The sequence below is a fragment of the Falco rusticolus genome, chromosome 11 (assembly GCF_015220075.1).
Source record: "Falco rusticolus isolate bFalRus1 chromosome 11, bFalRus1.pri, whole genome shotgun sequence".
Lineage (NCBI taxonomy): Eukaryota > Metazoa > Chordata > Aves > Falconiformes > Falconidae > Falco > Falco rusticolus.
The window spans coordinates 16118049-16139680 of record NC_051197.1 but is presented as its reverse complement, the minus strand read 5'-3'; the positions used below and the strand labels follow the sequence as shown (position 1 = coordinate 16139680).

At 35.8% G+C, this 21632-nt stretch overlaps 1 protein-coding gene across 7 annotated transcripts in view; it reads left to right on the top strand.

The window, feature by feature from the left end:
- TTLL7 (tubulin tyrosine ligase like 7) overlaps positions 1 to 20992 on the top strand; it is a 77145-nt gene extending 56153 nt beyond the window's left edge. For 5 of the 7 annotated variants that reach the window (XM_037404508.1, XM_037404502.1, XM_037404505.1 and 2 more), the window contains 7 exons: positions 344 to 624; positions 1949 to 2005; positions 3561 to 3695; positions 5443 to 5523; positions 10987 to 11147; positions 15479 to 15652; positions 19057 to 20992. In XM_037404508.1, coding sequence (XP_037260405.1) covers positions 344 to 624; positions 1949 to 2005; positions 3561 to 3695; positions 5443 to 5523; positions 10987 to 11147; positions 15479 to 15652; positions 19057 to 19177 — 1010 coding nt within the window. In that variant the 3' untranslated portion in view covers positions 19178 to 20992. Of the gene's footprint in view, positions 1 to 343; positions 625 to 1948; positions 2006 to 3560; positions 3696 to 5442; positions 5524 to 10986; positions 11148 to 15478; positions 15653 to 15989; positions 16109 to 19056 lie in introns of all 7 variants that reach the window. The other 2 variants (XR_005106775.1, XM_037404507.1) reach the window with 2 other exon arrangements.
- The last annotated feature ends 640 nt before the right edge of the window (positions 20993 to 21632 follow it).

The following is a 21632-nucleotide window of genomic DNA, read 5'->3' as shown; positions in this document are numbered from 1 at the left end:
TTTCCGCTACTCTTTCCATATTCTTACAGTCTGGAAGCCACACACAGTAGCCACATACTTTTTGGACCTGTAAGGCATATGCACTCTGTCATAAATCTGATGCATGTTACAGAGGACTGGAGTCTACTTGATTAAATCTGACTATGAGGAAGAAATAAATGGTCTTATAAAGTATGTAAAGTATGTATTATTAGGGGATCTGACTGCTACATATATAGTTGTTAGTCAACATGTAGTGCTACCTATGTGCAAGCATGTTGTTCATTTATGTTATTAGTTGGAAAGACTGAAAAATGGGTGTTAAGAGAATAATAAGTAATTACATCATTTAATTTGTCTGCAGGCAGAATGAACTTGAAACCTTCAATTAAAAATATAAAATCTCCATCATATTCATCCTCCGCATCATCCACGGGTCCAATAAGGCGTTCTGTAAGCTGCCCTCGTTCAATATCAATATTGACTATGCAGTCACAGGCAGCAGAGACACGTCCCTTTTCAGCAAAAGCATCTCTGCAAATCCAGCGTGCATCCTCAGTGAATAGGTCTCATTCTTTAAATCGTAGCCCATCTTCAGCCAGAGTCTCTCAGACACCCAGTTTGGGAACTATGAACTCTTCAGGGGTGAGTCAACACAGCAGTTGCTTTTAAAATGTGTTTGTTTCCTCTAAAACTCAATAAATATATGACTGATTTTTACAGTGTCAGAAAACCTGAAGTACTGTAGTCAATGCTATGGCAGAAACTCGGGAATAAAATCTGTAGACCTGCATATGACTTATAGTGAGTGCTAGCTGGGATGTTTCAGTGTTTCTGGTGCAGCAATACAGCTGTCACATTTTGTGAGAATGGAAATGTTTTAAAGAGTTTTTGTGACTGGGAAACCTTCTCTCCTAGATAGTTTATTGAAGATTGGAAGAGTTTTTCTCTCTCTCAAAAAGTTTCTGTGATTTGTTTGGGGACTTCGGGGTTCTGAAATAAGGGTGTACTTGCCTTTGAAATCTTTACAGCAACAAAAATACATCAGTATTTCAAAACCAGCATATACTCCAAAGGTAACTACCTTGTACCAGAATAAAACTGTAGTTAGACTTTGTATGTGTGTCCATTGTAGAGGAAGGTGTAATTAATTTTCAACCTACTCTACCTATTTTGCATAGGCTATACTACTGCAGTAGTGCTCTACTTCCAATGTGAGCAATTTGAAATTTTTAGGTAGTTCTTGTTGTCTTTAGTATTTGCCACTGCAATAACTGTGTCAGAAGCCATCTTTCTTTTTTAAAGTGAAGATAAAACTTGTTCTTTTTGAAGCCTGTCCCTGAGACAGACAAGCATTTAGACTCAGATAGTCTAACTAAACAATTAATAGAATAAATAGATGAGATTAAACACTTTTACCTGTTTAGAATTTGTGTGGTTGGTTGTAGTTTCACAGTATATTTCTGAACGATACATTTTTTCCCATTTGTGACCAGACTGACATTCTCTTTGGTATCTCCTTCACAGCCCAGGCATTTCTTTTGTGTTTGCACGATGGACCACACACCTACCTACCCCTAGGCAGCGTTTGCTGGGATCAGCCCCCAACCTCATTCAGTGTTGTATTGTGTGCTGGTGCCAGTGCATTTCCATTCATGCTTTGGTGCCTGACCTATATATTTCCTCACCTAAATAATTTATCAGAGATGGGACAAAACAAAGTGGCACTTTTAACCCATATTTGCAGCCTTTCTCTATTGTGGTGAGCTTTGATTGTGAGAAATCCTTTTGCAATGCTAATTAACTTGCTTCATAGTGTTTACTATCTCTAATCATCATTTTTAGCAGGTAGAATTCTCATTGTCTGTTTTGCCCATGAGGCTTTGTTTAAATGACGAAAAAGGATCCTTTTAAAAGTGTGTGTGACATCTTGTGAAATATTCCTTAACATGGTTTTCCATCTTTAAAGTCAGCTAATAGAATTGGAAAGACATTAAGATTGTGTCTTCACCACAACGTGTTAAAGGTATTTTTTATCACATTAGCTATCTCAAGTTTAAAAAGTACCCTTTTATCATCAAGATGTACTCTGAGAGCTTAATGAGACAGGGCTAATATAGATCTTTCTATTCACATTAACTTTATATCAAATACAAATTACTGAAAGATTAAAAACAGTCTCTTACCATCTGACGTTAAAAATGGGCTATTCACTTAAATTAACGTTAGCAAGACACCATACTCTCTTTTTCATTGAGAAAGCTCCACCACAGAAATGATCTTGATATGCAGAACAATTATGTTGGGTGATAGAGCTTAGGTCATGCTTCTTAAAATAATGTGAATAAAATTACTTACAGAATGGATAAGAACTAGTCATAATTTAGCACTGTATTGTGAATGGAACTCTGTTCATAATAATTTTTGCAACTAAGAATAATATGCTATATATTACTGCTAGAATAAATTTAAAATTGATAAACTGTAACTTACTAAGAAGAAATCATTTGTGTGTGATAAAGTATCAGTTTATCTATCCTTTGGGCAAGAAAAGAGCAGTGGGCTGCCATTTTTAGAGGCTGCTGAGATCCAAATGTTCTAAAGGTATGGAAACTAAATTTAGAGTAAGCCATTTACAGTTGAGAACTGCAGACACATTATCATAGCAGTAATTGAAAAAAAAAAAAAAAGTGGATTTGGAAATATTTGCTATCATATTATTTCAGTTATGTATCATATAGCAAAATATTTTGTTATGCATGCAAATATTTATCAGTTACTTAAGCAAAAATATCCATAAGTAAGTATTGTAGTTCTTACAAAATACAAAGAATTAAAATGCCTAAACATTTTAAATTTTACTTTTGAAAAAACATACAATTATGCTCACTTATTCTTCCAAATAGAAAAGTATGCAAAAGTAAAGAAAAAGGATCAGAAATACTTACAACTAGTGTCTAAAATCTAAAGAAAACCCCAAAACCCTCCAGGGATGGTCTTATGCAGACACTGTAGGGGCTCAAGTTGGTGTTGGTGTAAGAAGCACTGATACTTTAAACAAAATCCTGGACAGCTGAAGACGCTGTCAGAATCCCCACTGACCAGAGTAGAAGCAAAGCGTCCTTACTTTTTTATGCTTTCAGAAATCTTAGCACAGTGACATATAATTGGCAGTTTCTGTTAAATTGGTGCAGTGAAGTACTGAAAGGAAGTTTTTAATGATTAGTATTTTTTTTTTCATTATGTTGAATTTAATCTCAAAGTCTGTTATCTGAATTTCAAATTTATATTTTAAATGGTGGGGACCAGAAATATCAAATATATATTTGTTTATCCTGTTTCAAGCAAACTTACATTTGAACTGTTTTTCTTTATTTCTTGACAACTATGAGTAATGATGATGCATTAGTGTATGAGGTATATGTGTGTATATTAGTCATGTATTAGATGATATATCTATATACTTTACTAATATATTTTATGTCACCCTATTTAGAATTTATTTTTGTCAAGGAACCGTCTTTGTAATGTGATCTAATGACACACCTGAAATTTTTCCTCCACTTCATATTGGTTTTTAGAGTGAGTCGTTGCTGCAACAGAAAACAAAAGAGCAAGAAGTTGCTTTGATAAAAGAGACTCTTCTCATTATCAATGACATGAGAATGAAGTTCCCAGGAAAAACAGATGAAGAATCAGAATTAATTATAGAAGATGTAAGTATCTATATAAATAAGAAAGAAGAACTGTTTAGGCCACTAACACGAAGGCAAGTAGAAAGCTCAATTTATGATTCATGAGCTCCTGTGGCCTTAAAACTTCCAAAACTCAGGATAATTCAAAAGATTTCAAAAGCTTGGAGCCTTGCATACTTTCTGACCTTGAAAGAGCAGCACTGAAAACATTCCTATGTCTTTATAAAATACATGAGAAACAATCAGGAAGGTTAGGAAAATACAATTTTTCATTGTGGAGAAAGTTCAAACTTTTAAGTAAGCTAAGAAGAATGTTACAACTCATATTTCATCTGGTGTTGTTAGTACAGAGCCTGACATGTTTAACTTGCTCTAGAATAGGCATACTAGAGAACTCAGAACGGTATGCTGCAAGGCAAACTGGAAGTTTGCTAGTCATAAAGAAAACCAGTCATATGTTTTGAATATTCTAGTCTGCCAGCTTACTCTTTCTTACATCCAACATTATCCTGACCCTCATAGTTTGGTATCAAAGACAGGCGAAAATGCCCAATCTAAAAGGCAATTAAAAAGCAGCACCTAATATTAAGATACTAAGCAGAAAATACATGCTATCTAAATACCTTTTAAATATCTACTGCAAAGAAACTAACATCAGCTTGGAAAAGAAAAAAAGATCATTCTTTTCTCAGCCTAGTAGAAATATGGAGGGATCTAGTTCTTTAAATTAACACCTGTATTCTGATGTAGTAAGCACAGTCTACTGTGTGTTAGAACTCATCTAATTCAATATCTGACTTGAAATGTCCTTTGCCCTGTGAGCTTTCAAAATGTTGATTATGTCTCTAGCAATCTGTGCAACTACATCACAGTGGAAAGGAATTCTCCTGTAATGATGGTTGTTTTGGGTGATTCTGGAAGACAGCATTCATAACTAGCATATTGAGTCTCTTAGCATAGAAACAGAAATAAAATGCTTCGTTAAATTTTTTCTTTCAGACACGTGGGAGCGTGTGTATTTATGTAGGTCTGGGAGTGTGTGTGCGTGCACACATGCCCGTGTATGCGCTCCATCTAGTGGTACTGGCTCATACAACGCTTGCGTGGTTATAAATGCACTTATGGCAGAACTCTTTTATGAATTCATCTGGCCTTAGCTAGTTTCTGATGGGAAATAATACTTCATCATGGAAGGAAACAAGTAATGGTATATTAGTTGTCAGTGAGGCAGAACTTGTCGTAGGTCTGCAATAGAACAAAAAGGTAAAATAACAAAATGAAAATAAAAATGTATGTTCACAGCTCAAGCTATTTTGGTAGCACTTAGACATCATAAAAGAAGAGTATTGCAGTTCATATATGACCATTTATAGTAAGGATATTTTCAAGGTATTCCTGATGTCCTTTATGCAGCAAAACCCCTCGCTATTTAAATAGGTTAACAGTTATGCATTATTGAACTTATTGCTGTGTTCAAGGAATCTGAGCTGAGTCTGTCAAAACAAGTTTCTACCTGCTTTGTGGTGTACGACTGTCAGAATCAGGTGGAAAAGAGGGTAGGATTAAACTGAAAGATTGCACATATCTTTGCAAATGTTCCCCCCCATAAATTTGCAAATGTTTTCCATTTCTTTTAGAGAAAATATCTTTTCACAGAGGTCTTATAGATGCTCAGACTTTTTAGCATTAGGAATGCTCATGAATGAAATGTCAGATTTCAGTTGGTTTATGTGTATTTCTTTCATCTTGTGTTTTGCAATGACTACAGATTATGGATAATTGGAAGTATCATAAAACAAAAGTGGCATCCTATTGGTTGGTAAAACTGGATTCTGTAAAGCAACGAAAAGTAAGTAACGTATTTCATTTTTGGCAGATTGTCTGAAGTAGACACATAGCAGTGTTTCTGCTGGTGTTCAGCAGTACCTGGGACTGACTTGAGATACTAAAATACTGGCTGTTAATATTAACCTATATATGAATTAATTAAGTTGCAGAAAATTATGTTGCTCTATATTTAGACAAGCATAATTATCCTGGAATATAATTTCAAAAACAAGTTCTTAAGAAAATAGTTTGCTGAAAGAAAAGTAAACAAATAAATGATTAATTCTGCTTATGTACTTAATTTTTAGCAAACATTCTTAGAAGTGTATTGATTCAGCAGATTTGATTGATAAGAGACAAACCAGTCAGCAGTTCCAGACCAGACGTATTAAAACTCCATTAGTCTTTGTGATATTGCACTTGGTTATTTGAGTCTTTGACCCACAGTATTACAACAGATGATGCTGAATAAAAACCAGACATGCCAACCAACGATTATTGATATTGTTAAAATGCTCAACTAACTGGTTTCGTCTTGCAAAGGACTAAGTATATTTGTTTATCCTTCTGTCTTCACTAATCCTCTATCTAGGAGGTATTGTAGTACATAACATCTAAAGAGTTTTAGTCTGTTTACAACCTGACACACAGTAGTGTCAGTCATACCTGTATGTCATATGTCAGTCAAAATTATCTTCCCTGTGTAATATTTATTTTCCTTAATGTAGCAGAAATTGTATCTATTATTAACACTTTGGTGCCCCTAAAATGGTATTTTGGGTCTTCCTTTCTGCTTTGGTCACTGACCAAATTACATGGTAGCATATCAGGTCCAGGCATTTAATCGCTGTGTGTCTCAGTTTTGCAATCTATTTTTATAGACCATAAAAGAAAATAACTTAATCAAAATGCTGCATATGTGATAAATATTATCATTGGAAAATGTTGGGAGGTTGTTAAAGGAGAATGGAAGAATCATTTCAGATCCTCATCTCAAATTACTTTTAAGAAAATCAGCAGTATGATCCTCAGTCTTTCACATTGTATTTTATTGAATGTTGCATTAGCTGCTTGTATTTTCATACTGGACAGAAAAACATGTCCATTTGATGTGACGTCACATATATTTGACTATTGAAGTTCAGACATTAAATGGAGTATGTGTCCACACAGCTTTCTAAAACTAAATTAGACATGACAAACTAAAAAAGAATTTAGAAGTATAGGAGGCTATAATTTAATTAGAATTCTTCTCAAACCATGTCAAGGGGCAGCACATATCTATGATTTAGCAGAATTATTTCTTCTGCCATTGACAGGAATCAGTAGAGCAATCAATTTCGTTGGCTGAAATCGTAATTTTTTGTTTGATGTCTACAGCCATTCTGCTGAATAGTCCTTCGCTTAAAATGATCTCGTATTTCTTTTTAATTACAGGAAAGAATGCAGTAATCCCAGTGTACATGCACATAGGTCATTTATATTGTGTGCATATGGCAGCTGTAGCCTTTTGCCCAAAACCAGGGAGTGTCTTGGTGGGGACTTGTAGAAAATGGTGATATGCAGGAAGAGCTGCTGGGAGGGAGAGAGGGAGGGGTAGATACTTACATAGATAACAGGGCCCAAAATTCATACTGCTGCTGCAATGGAGATCTCATTTTCTCAGCAGGAATCCTTGGGACAGTTGGGACTGGTGAGGGACATGTTGCTAGAATTGCTTTCTTTGATCTATGATGCCACAAATGTGGAAAGGAGTCATCAAACTGGGCCCATCATTGCAGCTGAAATACAGGGCTTTCACATGAGGCTGGTTAAGGTGTCTTTTTTTATCCCTTCCCTATAGCTCATTCCCCAAAACTATGGGAAGGAATCACCACAGGGAGTGATAAACCTGCTCTTTGAGGGACTGAGACTGTTTACTATACATTCTTCAATTGCCCTTCCTAAGTTCCTTTTGGCCATCTGGCTTAATTTACCTCTGTCTGTCTGGTTTTTTGTGTGGTTTGGGTTTTTTTCTTTTCTTTCTTTTCAGTGTAGTCAGATTTTTCTCCTTTAAGCATTATTTCAGAAAGCCAACAATAAAGGGTGGTCCTGTCCTTTGTTTGACTGACAATCGTGTAAAGCCAAGGGCATGTACCCAGTCAGCATGATACCAATTGATACGCTAGGTCGTTATTAGCAAAAACTGTACAATCAGAAATGTGCATTTTTTTGCTCTTCTTGTGAGGACATCTTTTACAACTTAGGAGACTTAGAATTCCTGAAGCACTAGTGGGCCCTTCATCTTTGCTTGCACTGGAAATGATTTGCCTTTTTTTTTTAAAAAAAACCCTGCTTTTAACCTCAATCCCTTCAAGCAATCAGATAGTTATTCTTAGAAGGGTAGTTTATAAAAATGGATTAACTTTGACAATGACATTGCAGCTGAGGACTGCCAAATGTGTAAGCTTTTGTTGATCTGAAAGAAGTATGTTTTATATTCCAATGAGGTGGGTAAAGGAGAAGCAAGCTCAAGGTGGAGAATATTTATGCAAGTAAGGAATCTGTCTCAAAGGTACTTTCTACAACTTTGTGGAATACAAAACAGAACTCAGACCCCTTCACTATACTTACTGGGAAATTCTAACACACAAGAGGAAAATACCTGGGCAATGTACTAGATTTCACAACGTTCATCCCTGACAGCCATATTTGCTTAACAATTACTCAACACGAGGTAGAAAAATTAAACTTCGGCTCTTCTTAGTGTGTAATATTCTGGCATTACAGCAAAGATACAGGAGGCATTTAGAAGCAAGTTCAGAGTAAACCAATGAAATCAATACGTGCTAAAATGACATTTAGTCTCCCAAGACTTTTAGGAAAAAGAGACTTTTGTATGGGAGGAGTTGTGACTGCTTCATGTTACATCACTTTATATAATTTCTTTAAAAGTGTTTTGATGGTTACCAGAGGCTTTGGAATATGCTCTTTCATAGCATCTTGTTCTGTTGCATCTAGATAATTTGTTATGTTAAAGTAAATGATGTAAATTAAAGTAAACAGAAAGATGAAGGCAAACCAGGGAAATTAACTTAGTAAAAGGAGGATGTAGGTTTCCTGAAGTTTCGGCTCTTACGCAGTGCCTTGTCTCTTTTCTTAAACGGGTGATTGAGGCCAGTTTGCAAATTAAGAACAATTAACTGGGACATTTTCCCCTCTGGCGTATTGGCAATATCAACACAGTAAAAACAGCAAGAAGTTTTTTTTTTCATAGAATACCTGACAGACTGCAGCTTGCTTTAGGATGCAAGGGTCAGTCCTTAGTTTTCTTCAGCTCTAGGTGCTAAAGTAAAACAAAAAGCTCTATGTTGGCATCATAGTTCTTTGTTCAGGTCTTTTGGACTATTGAGAGAATCTGTAAGGAGTGGAATTATTCTGTTTTACACAGGAAGATAAATTACTGTTAGTCAGTGTAACATTGCAAAGAAATACATGGTTGATCCTTTATGGGACTTGGTTGGTTCAAATGGGTGCACACCATCACAGCCACTAGCCGTTGTGTGGGAAAGCCTTAGTCAGGCGGGACGCAAGGGAAAGGCTGCTTGAGAAGCATTAAGACAGTAGGCTAACACTGCTAAGAGATTGTCTGAAAATCTGGGCCCATTCCACAAGTGTGGGGCAGTCAAAAACCTGGGTTTAGCTCCTGTAGTGACTAAACAAGATCACCATTCTTAGATTATGATTTACTGCTCTTTCTATCTCACTTTTTGGGAGGAAGAGACCACAGGTGTGGTTTTAGTGTGTTAGACACCTGCATTCATAAAAATTCCCAAAAGAGAGGACAGCATATTTGCATAGGATAATAACGTGCATGGAATTAGTGTGAGTTCTATGCATGCAAACTAATCCTGGGTCTTCAAAAAACAGTTTAACTAACATGTAAATGACATATTTCATAGAGATTGTCATTATTAGATATCTATAGATTTTTCTGCCCATTAAGCATTATTCTTTGCTATGCAGCTTCATTGTGCTATTGCAAGCATTTTTTTTTATTCTTTGTTTCCTTCATCATGTCTGATCAGACTATTTATGAACAACGGTTTGTTATGCTGGACCACAAAACTGCAATTCCGCATCATGCTTCCATACTTTACTGTTCCCCTAAACCTCCACCTTTTTGAGAGTCAGATGTTTCACCATCTGAATCAGTTGGTCATACATATCTGAAAGGTTCCTATGAAAGCATTGTACCTTCTAATTTGCAGCATCATATACCAAATAAATGAGTACTCCATCAGTGTACCACCCACTTGAGTCTGACTGGTTTTCTGGAAGATGCTGTTGAGAGAGAGTCAGTAAGGGCATCTCCTTTACAGGAAATTATGTTGATTTCACTGACTTTTTTGTTAATAGGTTACATGCACCATAGGTGGGGTTTTTTTTGTTTTTGTTTTTTTTGTTTTTTTTGACAGATTTTACACTGTTCAGAGTGCTGGTGTGGGGCCTAAACACTACTTTGGTCACAAAACTATTCCCAGTCTTACTGACAGTATCTAAACAGGCAGAAGCCAAGACACCCTGGAACCTGTTGCTCTCCAGTGACTGTGGAGGGAGCCTAGAGGCCTGACTTAAGAGAACATACAGATGCTTAAAAGCAGACAAGATGAATCCCACCTTCCATGTACCAGTTCAGTGGGCTGTGTAAAGGTGTATCCAAGAGGACTCTGATGTGTTGGATGCACAACTGCGTATAAATCTGTGTGTGTGCACCGAGTAGCTAAGGCTTACTGGGTAAAACTCTCAGTGCTATACTGAATGCAGCTTAGCATTTTCTTCATCCACATCTTTACACATTTGCATTTAAATGTAGTCCATATATAATAAATCCATTGCATTCTACAAACATTGCTATTTTAAAAATCTTGCCAATTATTATCTTACTGATTTCACTATACTGTTTCCTGCATGAAAGGTTAACTAAAATGGTCTGATCTAGGCTAACACTGAGCTTAAACAGACAAACCAAAAGCAGTTTGTAGCTTTTTAGGACATTTTAGTTCTTTCTAAAATAGATGGTATTTCACAAGGGAGTGGGAAAAGAAGAAGATATAATCTTCAAATATGTAATATTTGGGTTGTTAATTATGTTGCCTTTAGTCTGTAAATCTGTCCATTTTGTTTCTTTTTAAACTCTTTTTGTCATTTAAACAAGCTAGTATTGAACAGACTGAAGAAATAGAAATGAACTTCTTTGTAATAAAAATGAAATATTTTGATTTGGCTTTGCAAAATGTTATTGACAGGAAAAGCATATCATAAAAGTTTGCTGATGAATGCACAGAAATGAAACATAGACAGCTGTGGGAATTTATAGCTATGCAGTCATCTGTGTGTGTGTGTGTGTGTTTGTGTGTGTATGTGTGCAGTGAATCAGTGAACAGTTGGGTTTAGGTTCTGCAATATGCCTTTGCTTTGATTTGCTTGGAATATTCTTTCCTAGGTTTTGGATATAGTCAAGACAAGTGTTCGTGCAGTACTACAGCGTGTCTGGAAGGCTCCTGATATTGAAAATTTACATCTATACCGTCTTTTTAACCGTGTATTTAATCGCCTACTTTGGAGCCATGGTCAAGGTCTATGGAACTGTTTCTGTAATTCAGGGTAAGCCTTTTCTTACCTTAGTCTTCTTCATAACTTCACTATTACAATCTCTGCTGAGATACTTTGCTCATTTTAATTCAAAAGGATGTTGTAATATGTTGATCTTGTATTAAAACCATCTAAAGATACAGAATAATTAGAAATCTAAGAATCTAGGCCAACCATTTCAGTAATGGAATCAGACATTTAGTAATGTATTTACAAATATAAATCTGAGGAAAAAAAAATCTAATTTCCAAAATATCTGAGCTTTAGGTCAACTCTTCTGTTGGATGGTGCACAATTTTGAGGCCAGACCACTGGAAGTGTCAAATGTGGACTTACCATCAACAGAAATCATTGCCATATCTATTTGAGCTCAAGACTTACAAGGGAAGAATTGAGTCACAAGTGCATCTCATACCAAATGCAATGTCAGTTCTGTGATTTACAAATAATGAGTTGGAATTTCTGTGCTTGATTACATTCACTGTTTCCCACACTGGTGGGAATGTAAGTACATGCAGAATAGGAAATGTCAACACTGAGGTGAGCAGATGCTTCTGGTTTGGGTAGTAAATACAAGTTTTCTATGGGGAAACAAAGATCAGGCCACATATTAACAGTTCAGTATCCTACACTTCAAAACTACATTCCTGAAATCGAAGGCATTCATGTAAGAATAGGTTTGGAGGATCAGATCATACCCCTCTCCACCCACCAAACTTATTCATAAAATAAGAATACAAATGTTTAAATACGAAAAATATTGCATACAAAAAGACATTTTCTCTGTAAGTATATACAATGTATAAAGAATGGGAGGGGGGTTTGATTAGCTTGTGTAAGGTGTTCTAAAAGGTCTATTGAAAATGAACTACAGCAAACACAATAGTGTGCTGATAGATCTTGTACGTACAAAGAAATCCGTTCAATATGTTCTTCACATGTAGTCATTTGTCATATGTAGAGAATGCATGTAATGCACTTGTTAATTGCTTCCCAACAAAATGGGTAACAAGAAGAGGAGGGAGGGATCTGAGAGTATCCAGGCGGCCATCGGTTTTCTGGGCTTCTTTACCACTGTCTTATCATTGCTGAAGGCTTGTTGTTGTTGAGCAAGCTGTTAGGAGTCCACATTTTGTTCACTGAGATGGGCTGTGGGAACCCGCAGATAATGTCAGCCTTAAAATTTGCTAAATGTATGTATTGGGAATGCAGCACACTCCAAATGTTTAAGTAAGGTGAGAAAAGATTTCCGTTTCCAATCTGAAACCTCTTCTTTTTTTTTTTTTTTTTTGAAATAATCCTCAGCCCCTGCAGGGTCCCCTCTTTATGCCAGTGGAGGTCCTGAATCCAAGCTCAATTGTTGTTATCATAAAATATTATCATTACTTTCCATTTTAATAATGCTGTTATTATTTTGAATGTTACTTCTAGTGTGCAAATCTTCTAATATGCATGAAAATTTTAATTTTAGATATTTTTTTCTCTACAAAGAATGGATTTTGTTTAAAATCCTCGAACAACTCTGATGCTCACTTGGCTCGGGAGAAGAGTCTTTGAGCCAGCAGAAGAGTTCAATCAATAATAGGATTTCTCATCTAGCAATAATTTCATTCATGCAGAACAAGACTCAGCTGACTCCAAAGTGGAGCTAAATTCTTTGACAAAGATCCAATTCCTTGTAAGAGAGTTACTATGTAAAAGATTCTAAAAATACTGCAAAAGTAATATACAAATATCCAGTATGCGCAGAGATCACTCTCCATGTAATATACTTAATACAGAATTCACAGAAGAAAACAGAAGGCTGTTAGTACCTTCCCAGTATGCTGTTTATTCAGTTACAAGCATCCTGGCTGTGTAATCCGCAGCTGAGAACTCATGAGAGCACCTCTGTAGCAGAGAGGCCATCCTCTCATCACTCTCCCTAGAGTTCATTGTGCCATTTTAAAGAACAGATTGGAATTAACATAGGGCATGTGTAGAATTTGGGGAAATGTGTCAGGGAGGGGTATTAATGTGCTAATTCAGAAACAACATGAGTATATGAAAATATATTAAGGAGTGCACGGTACTTTGACTATTCGTAAGATAGATGTCTTAGGAGAATAGCGTAGCTAATAGCTGTAAGGTTTTCTCTTTCTGGTTAGGTCTCTGCTAGGCATATGCTATTTTAGCAGAAAGAATGAACAAAGAAACAAGGAAAACCTCAGTCAAACAGCTATGATACAGATGGTTTCATAAAGTTACATTTGTTTTACTGTGTAATAAACAATTAAAATTAATAAGAGAAAACTGGTAGAAACAGTTGACTTCAGATGGTTATAGAAAGAATAACATGTAATTGACAATATTGCACAATCAAGCAATATTTTGATTTTCTGGATCTGATGAGGACTCCATGATTTCTTACTAATGTATGGAAACTGAAGTTAAGACGTAATAAATTAAATTTCCTTAGGCAGCAGTTCTCTGATGCCTGTTGGCTGCAGTATAATGGAGTATGAACTGAATCTGCGTAGCACATGGAGTAGGTTGCATAGATACATTTATATGTAAGCTCATTAAAATTCACATATATATTTCTAAATCTCAATCTTTGTTATTAAGGTAACTGTATACTGCTATGTTCATAATCAGCCATAGTTAGAGCAGGCCACATATTCTTCACTGATAAATCTCTCATAACTGTAGGAAAGTGATCACAGACCTCGAAGCCCAGAACTTAAGGAATTTATCAGGAGAGTTTCTTCCACAGGATTATTGAGGTTTATGGATTTAATTAGAATATAATTAAATGTAGCATTGTGAATCTGTTGAATGAATGTAATACTTAGAACTTCATCTTGCTGCTTTCTACCAACCATCACATGATTTAATGAGGAAAGAATGAAGACAATAGATTAATTTCCATGTAAAAATACATGTGGAATATTCCCAGATGGGAAACAATATTGAGAAAAATATATTAAAGAAAATAGTAGCTCTTCAAGTAGTAGGATCATTCTGTTTATGAAATGAAACAGTTATGGTGCCTTATAAACAATATTTCTTAAATAATTTGTTATATGGCTAATAATTAAGGGGAAATGCTTGCATCACTTGAAAATTATGTGTGCGATGGAAATTATGTAGGACTGAGCAGTGTCAGCTGGAATATATCATCTAGACTGAGGATCCAGGATGAAAAATCAGATAGCTATACATACAGCTTATCTTTTAGTCATTAATGTTCCTAATTCCATCCTAATACAGTATACTTTTAAAAATATCACTAGGCAGAAGTAAGCGTGCTGGTTCTTTAACGTTGTTTTAAGGACAAACTTCTTGCATCAATGTTACGAAATCTACTGCTGATCTCAGTGAACAAGGCTAAATCATCCTGGATGCTATGCTGAAGCCAGATGCAGCAAATTTTCCTCCTTCTATAAAGTGCTTCTTTCATGAACAAATAAACCTCAGTCTTACAAACTGTCTGTGCTACTTGATTATGAAAAGTCTTCACAGGGATCATGTTGCCTTTACAACAGACTTAATGATCTGTAATCTAGTCAGAGTTTTGCACAAACGGGAGCATTGAGGTGTCTGCAGAGAACTATTGTATTCTGTGGTACTGGTCTATACTGGTATGTTAGGGTTTGAGGCTTTTTTGGGCTGAGAAATGGCTTTTTAAGAAAAAAAGCATGATAGTCTGCATTTCAAAATGGAATGCTTCTATAGATACACTTTGTGTTGCACTTAATTGTGGAAGACCAACTCCACATAACCAGGTGGAACAATAACTAGTTTCTGAGTGACTAAACTGAGAAACTGTCCTCATATGTTTAGTTGGATAATGAAGAGGAGCGCATACTAATCTCCTGTAAATTAGTTTTGTATTTATTTCTTAGTATCATGTACTTAAATTAGAACAGTATTATTATGCTGTGTAGACATTTAGAAATAATTTATTGGGTTTTTTTAATTCCTTTAATATCACATCACATTTGCCTTCAGGTGGTAACCTGTTAAAAATAGTAAGTGTTTTTTGTTATTCCTGCTGGAAGACATGCACAATTATGTGACAGTAAATCTTTATGTGCTAAACCAAAGTAATGGCCTTATAAATGCTTTAGGGAGCAAACCAAGTGAAAAATGGCTGTGGACATCTCACATATGAAGATTAATTTAATTTGTGTTTTGAACTCTGCATCTGCCAGCATTGTGTTGTATAGACCTTTCCCGTAAATGGGCAAGGGCATGCTTTTTCTTTTGTTCCTCTATTGTTAAATCTGATATAAAGCAGTAAAGCTCTCAGATTGCAATTTGTGACAGAAAACATAAAGTTGTGTCTTTTTCCGTAACAGGAGCTCTTGGGAAACCATATTCAGTAAAAGCACAGAGGTGGTGACTCCTGAGCAACTCCAGTGTTGCCAACGAATAGTACAGCTTTGTAAACACTGCCTGCTGGTGGTTTATAAATATTCATCAGATTCAAGAGGCTCACCAACTGGGATTAGCCCCCACTGGGATGATACAAGGTATAAATTTCAATATTATTTTCCTAAATTATAAGTATAAAAGATAATATAGGAACAGGTTTCAGTCTATTTTGCTACCACTACACTTCTCTTTAATCCTAGTTCACTATGTATTTAGGAAAAAAAAAAAGACAAATCATCCACCATTTCCCATGATCTGAATTTCCGTCATCCTGATCTTTCTAGCCCACTCATGAAGTGCTACTAAAAGAAGACCTGATATACACATTTTGTGTGAAACTGCACTTATTAAAGTCTTGATGGCCTACTGCCTAAGTAGCTGCAGCAAAGGCTTTCCATAAATTGAACTGAAAATTTCCTTTCTTCCCCTTCTCAGATCCCTCAAAGTCACTGATTCCAGATTTGCATTCCTAGAGGTATCCTAACATGTGTGATACTTCTGGCTTCACATTCGCAGTGGGATGCTATAGGGGCACAGCTCCAGCCAATGGTCAGGTAAGTGCCATCTGATTTGCTGTATTGCACAGTTTTGCAAAGTTGATTTCCAAAACCTACAGATTGAAAGTTTTATTAATTCATTTTACAGAGCATAAATATATTTTCAAACCTTGCAAAACAGCATCATATAGTAAAAAAATTATTTGGCACTTACCCGATTCTCCATTGGCTGACCTAGTTCTCCAACTGGTTACAATAGAGATTATAATATTGTACAGGGATATAATATAGTATAGGGATCACTGAAAATACTCCAACTATAGGAGTCAATAATCTGCAATTCAGCAGTTGTAGGTGGAGAATTAAACCTAAGTTTCAAGTTAGTTAGGTTCCAAATTCTATTAATAATGGCAATTTGTACATAAACTGACAAATGCTTTGTTTACATAAAAAAAATCTTACAGACATTATTTCGTAGAAGGGCTTTATGAGTTAAATATTACGTGAAAAGCAAACCTTTGATATATTATCTGTTAAACTACTTTTATGACAATTGCTTACTTGCTGGATCTCAGACTAGTTATTTGATACACTGAACCCATTAGTTATTATCATATGGATCTTAAGGAACTCAACATAATTTAAAACCAACCAGAAACTGAATTTGTTTGGTTGCAGCAAAAGTAGAAGTATGTTAGCCACAAAAAAAATCATATTCAATATTAACATCTACTGAGCTATAGCAGGGGTATGGTAAAGTCATTTGGATTAGCTAATCCTAGAAAATCTTCAACCTTGACGTTTTTATTGCTTTTGCTGTTAATACTGCAGAAAATTTTTCATCATGACCAACCACAAACTATTCAAACTGATCAGATTACTCTAACATACTGCAGCTAACAGGCTTACATTTGGAAAGCAGTGAAAGGGATGGTCCAAAAGAACTTTCTTGTCTCCAGTTTCTGTGTTTCTTTGGATATTGAATGGAAGTTTATTCATAAATTTTACAAGCTAGAGGAATCTAAGCCTTCTACATCCTAAATATCAGTATGTCTTCAGCAATGGAGTGCCATAACAATTCTGATTTATTAAAGTTACAGTTTTTATATTAATCTCCACAAATGTTACAACTATACCGTGGATATAGTGGTTTGATAGTTAACCATGGCATTCTGAATTCATGAAATGAAAAATATGTGTGGAAATAAATGCTCTTGCCTGTTATGCCCCACAATTGTAAGGTAATGAACTATTTTTCTAGAAATGGGAGAACCACAATAGTATTTCACATTTCATCTTTCTGTTTTTAAATGATATAAGAATCTGTACTACTACTAATAGTTTTCTTGACTTTAAAACTGTGAAGTGCAAGAAAGGATAGAGAATATAATTTTATAAATGTACAAAAAGTCAATTTTTTCAAGACTATAAAAGCTAATGTGAAGAGCTTTGCTTTTTCTGAGCACAAACCAATGGTTGGTTTTGTTAGTGTTTATGAAACTAAAGCTTTCAAAGATTACAAATATACCTCTTTAGCTGGGAAATTTTTTTGTACAGGGAGAGACAAAAAGATAATGAAAACTGCCACAGAGTTCTTTTTACACTTTTCAAATTTGTTCTCCATCCCATCTCCTAGCTGTAAATCCACTATATGTCATGAAGAGAATGAATAGGATTATTAATGCAAATATGTATTAATGTCATTTTTCCTCACAAAATTGAAAGTGTAAAGAAAACAATAGGAGAGCTCAAAAACTATACCAAAATCTCTTCGAAAGAATAGCTAAAATCAAACTGTAAAAAGTCAGACTTTTCATATTTTGATAAATTCATCTGTGTTACAGATTTTTTTAAAAAACCCATCTAGTGCTAGGTCCTTACAGCTTGCTAAATAATCTTATGTATTACATGGCATATTCTGTAGGAAACATTAGAATTTTTTACTTTATCATCAAGCAAGTGTAGATCTCAGTCTGGTGATGTAGAGAGCTGTCAAGCTCACCAGCAACCCATTCCAAATCAGCCTTTATTTTTTTGTAAATTTTTTAAAAAACGCATTGGTGATCATAGTTTTATAACAGCTTTTCTCAAAGCTTAAAGAAACCACACGTGTACACTTCCTTATACAGATTGTCTCCCATTGACAGTATGATGCTATGTCTATCCATGTGATTAGTAGGATCAGTCTTTTAACTTATTAATACGATTCACTAGAACGATGCAACTATTTTTAAGTAATAATTTATACAGTGTGTTCTGTTAATCCATCCTAGCACTGACATAATTAGTTCTGAAATTCTGATTTAGTGTGGATGTTATTTTTGCACACTTACTGTGCTCATCTAGTGACATACGATTAACTATTATGAAATGATAACATGGAAAGATTTAAGAATGAATATTAGGCATATGATAAATTATTGTTTGGAGTAGTACATAAAATTCAGGCTATATAGTTGCCTGAATTTAAAGGGTAAATAGTCACTGATTTAACTTACTAGGTTGTAGCATCATTGTTTCTTTCTTTAGTAGAGTAGTGATGATAGCATGTCTATTTTTTGAGAAGTTGGAAACCAAAGATGGAAATCTCTGTTTTTTCCTTTTTTTACAACTTGACATTTTACAAGCTGATTAACATCAATTACAGTTTTTATCTAGTTTAATTTAAATAAATACTACTATAACAGTGGGTAAAGTATTAAGTTTTGGTAGTAGTGTTACACAGGACGCCATTTTTTATTTATCTGCTTGCTTTAAACTAAAGGACTGGAAAGATGTTTGATCCTCAGACATCTTGAAATTTTGGTAAGAGTTTCTCTGAGTTTAGATCTGTTTCCTAAGTTAGCTAGTGCCTAATGCCCTGTATGTTTTGTAAATAGTATTTATTTGACATAATTTCTTGCATACAACAATTATAAAAGCCATGGTGCACAAACAACTAATTCTTTTGCTCTTGAGTGTCACTTTGCCTGTAAACTCTGCTGTATTTTTCATATCCTTTCTAGGTATTTATTGCCAGGACCTTCACTGTTCATCATGAAATCATCCTCGTCAAATCTTAGCTGCAGTTCATCTGGAATGCCTCGCCCTAACATTGTGTTCACACAGAGATACAGTCACTTATGAAGCGAAAGGGAAGTTGGCGTTCTTTGTAAATAATGACACTCCATTTTTTTTTCAAATTAAAATTTGTGATGGAGCTACATATAAGCACTGTTATATATTTACTACCATATTATAATAACATTTAGCTGAAAACCTACTGTAAAAGCATAGTTTTTTCTGGAAACATAATAAACCTTGTTAAGTTGTTTACACACACATGTGGATGTGTAGATCTTGCTAGGTTTATAAGTAATTCCTTCCTACTAGAAATGTTATTTTTGCTGCAGAATATATAAAATGGAATCGATCTTGAAGATCCTATTACAGTGTTACATTATTTTATAAGTACAATACTTTGACTTGAATAGTATGTATTGTAAAGTATACTATTTATTGTCTGAAATGTAACTGATCCTTTACCAAGGCAGATGATTTAAAAACTATAGTAGAACAGTAAAACTGTAAGAGTAATCAAAAATAGTCTGGTCATTTCTTGAACATTTAAAATAATTCCCAAAACTCTGTAAGCCAAACCTAAAGCACACATCTTTTTATTTCTCCTCTGAAATTACAAGATCTATTTAATGCTGCTAATTTTCTTAAAGGACATGGTATAGTATCTTTTAGCCGAAGTGAAGGCATCTAGTGTACAAACAGTAAAAATATCAGTTTAGGCATTCAGTTTCTAATTGGATTCTTGTAATAAAATGGAAGCCAATGTTTGTTACTAGATTTCCATTCATATTACCTATGTCCTGTGCCTTTAGGTTTCCTTTGGGAGCAAGCAGTCATCTGTAACTCGCACAAGCATGCATAGTGCATAGTTTTTCTGTTTTACTGCACGAGTGGTAAATCAGACATTTTTTGGAAATACTGCAGCTATAAAGTATTATTTCAACCTAAACTAATTTGTTTGTTGTAGTTTTTATCATACGGTCCAGTACCTACCGTCTATGGCAAGGATACATTCCACAGTATTTTCTAGATTGCTGATACCTTTAAATGTTGAAATCTAATTCATTAGAAAGCTCTTGTTCAGATTCAGCTTCCTGGGCCTGGCTGAAGGGCAAAAAAAAAGAAAATGAGCCAAAGCAGGAGCCTCGTATTAACGGGATCCGTAACCTGAAAACATCACTTAGTTTTGTTACATACAGCCATTTATCCCACTCAGCATTGTGCTATATGAGCCTTATTCATTATAAAAATAATTATTTTTAAAAAGCAGCTATCTAGATTTAAAAATGAATTAAGTTTTTTTTGGTTTTTTGGTGGTTTTTTTTTTTTTTAACTAAGTAAAGAACAGAGTAGTTATTATTTACCAAAGACTTGTTTACTTACCAATCATGTAACCCAGAAACATGTTTGTAAATTTCTGGTATATTTCAGGTATATTTCAAAAAATAATTTGGGGGCTGATTAGCCTCAGGAGCAAGTATGTTAGAGGTTTTTGATATCCAGAGGTTTAAGACAAATTTAAGAGACTTAAGAGATTTGAGACTGAAGTCTGGAAATGACTGGTTTTGAATTTTAGTCATAGCGTATGTAAAACTAGGAATTTGGGTGAGATTTTTGATGCCTGTGCTGTAGTGCCTCAGCTCTAAAACTGCAGGATACATGATAATGAGACTGTGTAAACAATTAAAACCCTCTTAAGATTAGCCAGATATAAGCAGTCTTCTGGTCTGGGAAAGTAATTTTCATTTTTGTGGTAGTACTAGTTTAGTAATATAGGATGTTCACGGTAGTTGTATGTCTCTCTTGGTCCACGCAGTGGCTACTGATAAAGTATACTATGGTTATCTGTAAAAGACTTAATAAAAGCTTTAAATTCCTGTCTTCTTGGGGGAGGCTTCCAATGCATTCAGCTTTTGGCCATGAGGATAAAACCAGCTTCCAGCTTGGCTTGCCAGACTCCAACAGCGCCTTCTGATAGCAGGTTCACATGTCTTCCCCCGCCACCCCCACCCCCCTTTTTTTTTTTTTTCTTTTAGACTCCGTTATGATCGCTATTTTTGGAAACCAGTGCTGGGACGGGTCGATCTGTACAGAATGCTCTGCCAGCAGAAAGAGGGCTACAAACCGCACCTGCGTGGTACGGGCAGGTCCAGAAAAAGCACCGCGCTCGGCGTGTGCGAGAGCGGGCCCGCGGGGCGGTTTGCACCTGGCGGTACCGGCTGTATTCATGGTTCCCGTAACCTTCCTGAAGCGCTGCTGCCTTTCACAGCGTGGGAACCGGTGCTGTCAACACGGCGCAGCGCTTCCCTGCCCGCTGCGCGGGGTGCGCGTGCGTCCCGGCCCCGGGCGGTGCCGCCGGTGCCCCCCGCGCAGCGCAGCAGCGCTTCCCCCGCCCGCAGGTGCGCGCCTTGCGGACGCGCCTGTAGGTGGGTAATTAGCGCTGGCGCCGGGCTCTGCACGCGGGGCGTCCCTCCCGGCGGCCCCGCCGTCGAGCCTCTGCTCGCGAAGCAGCAAACGAGTC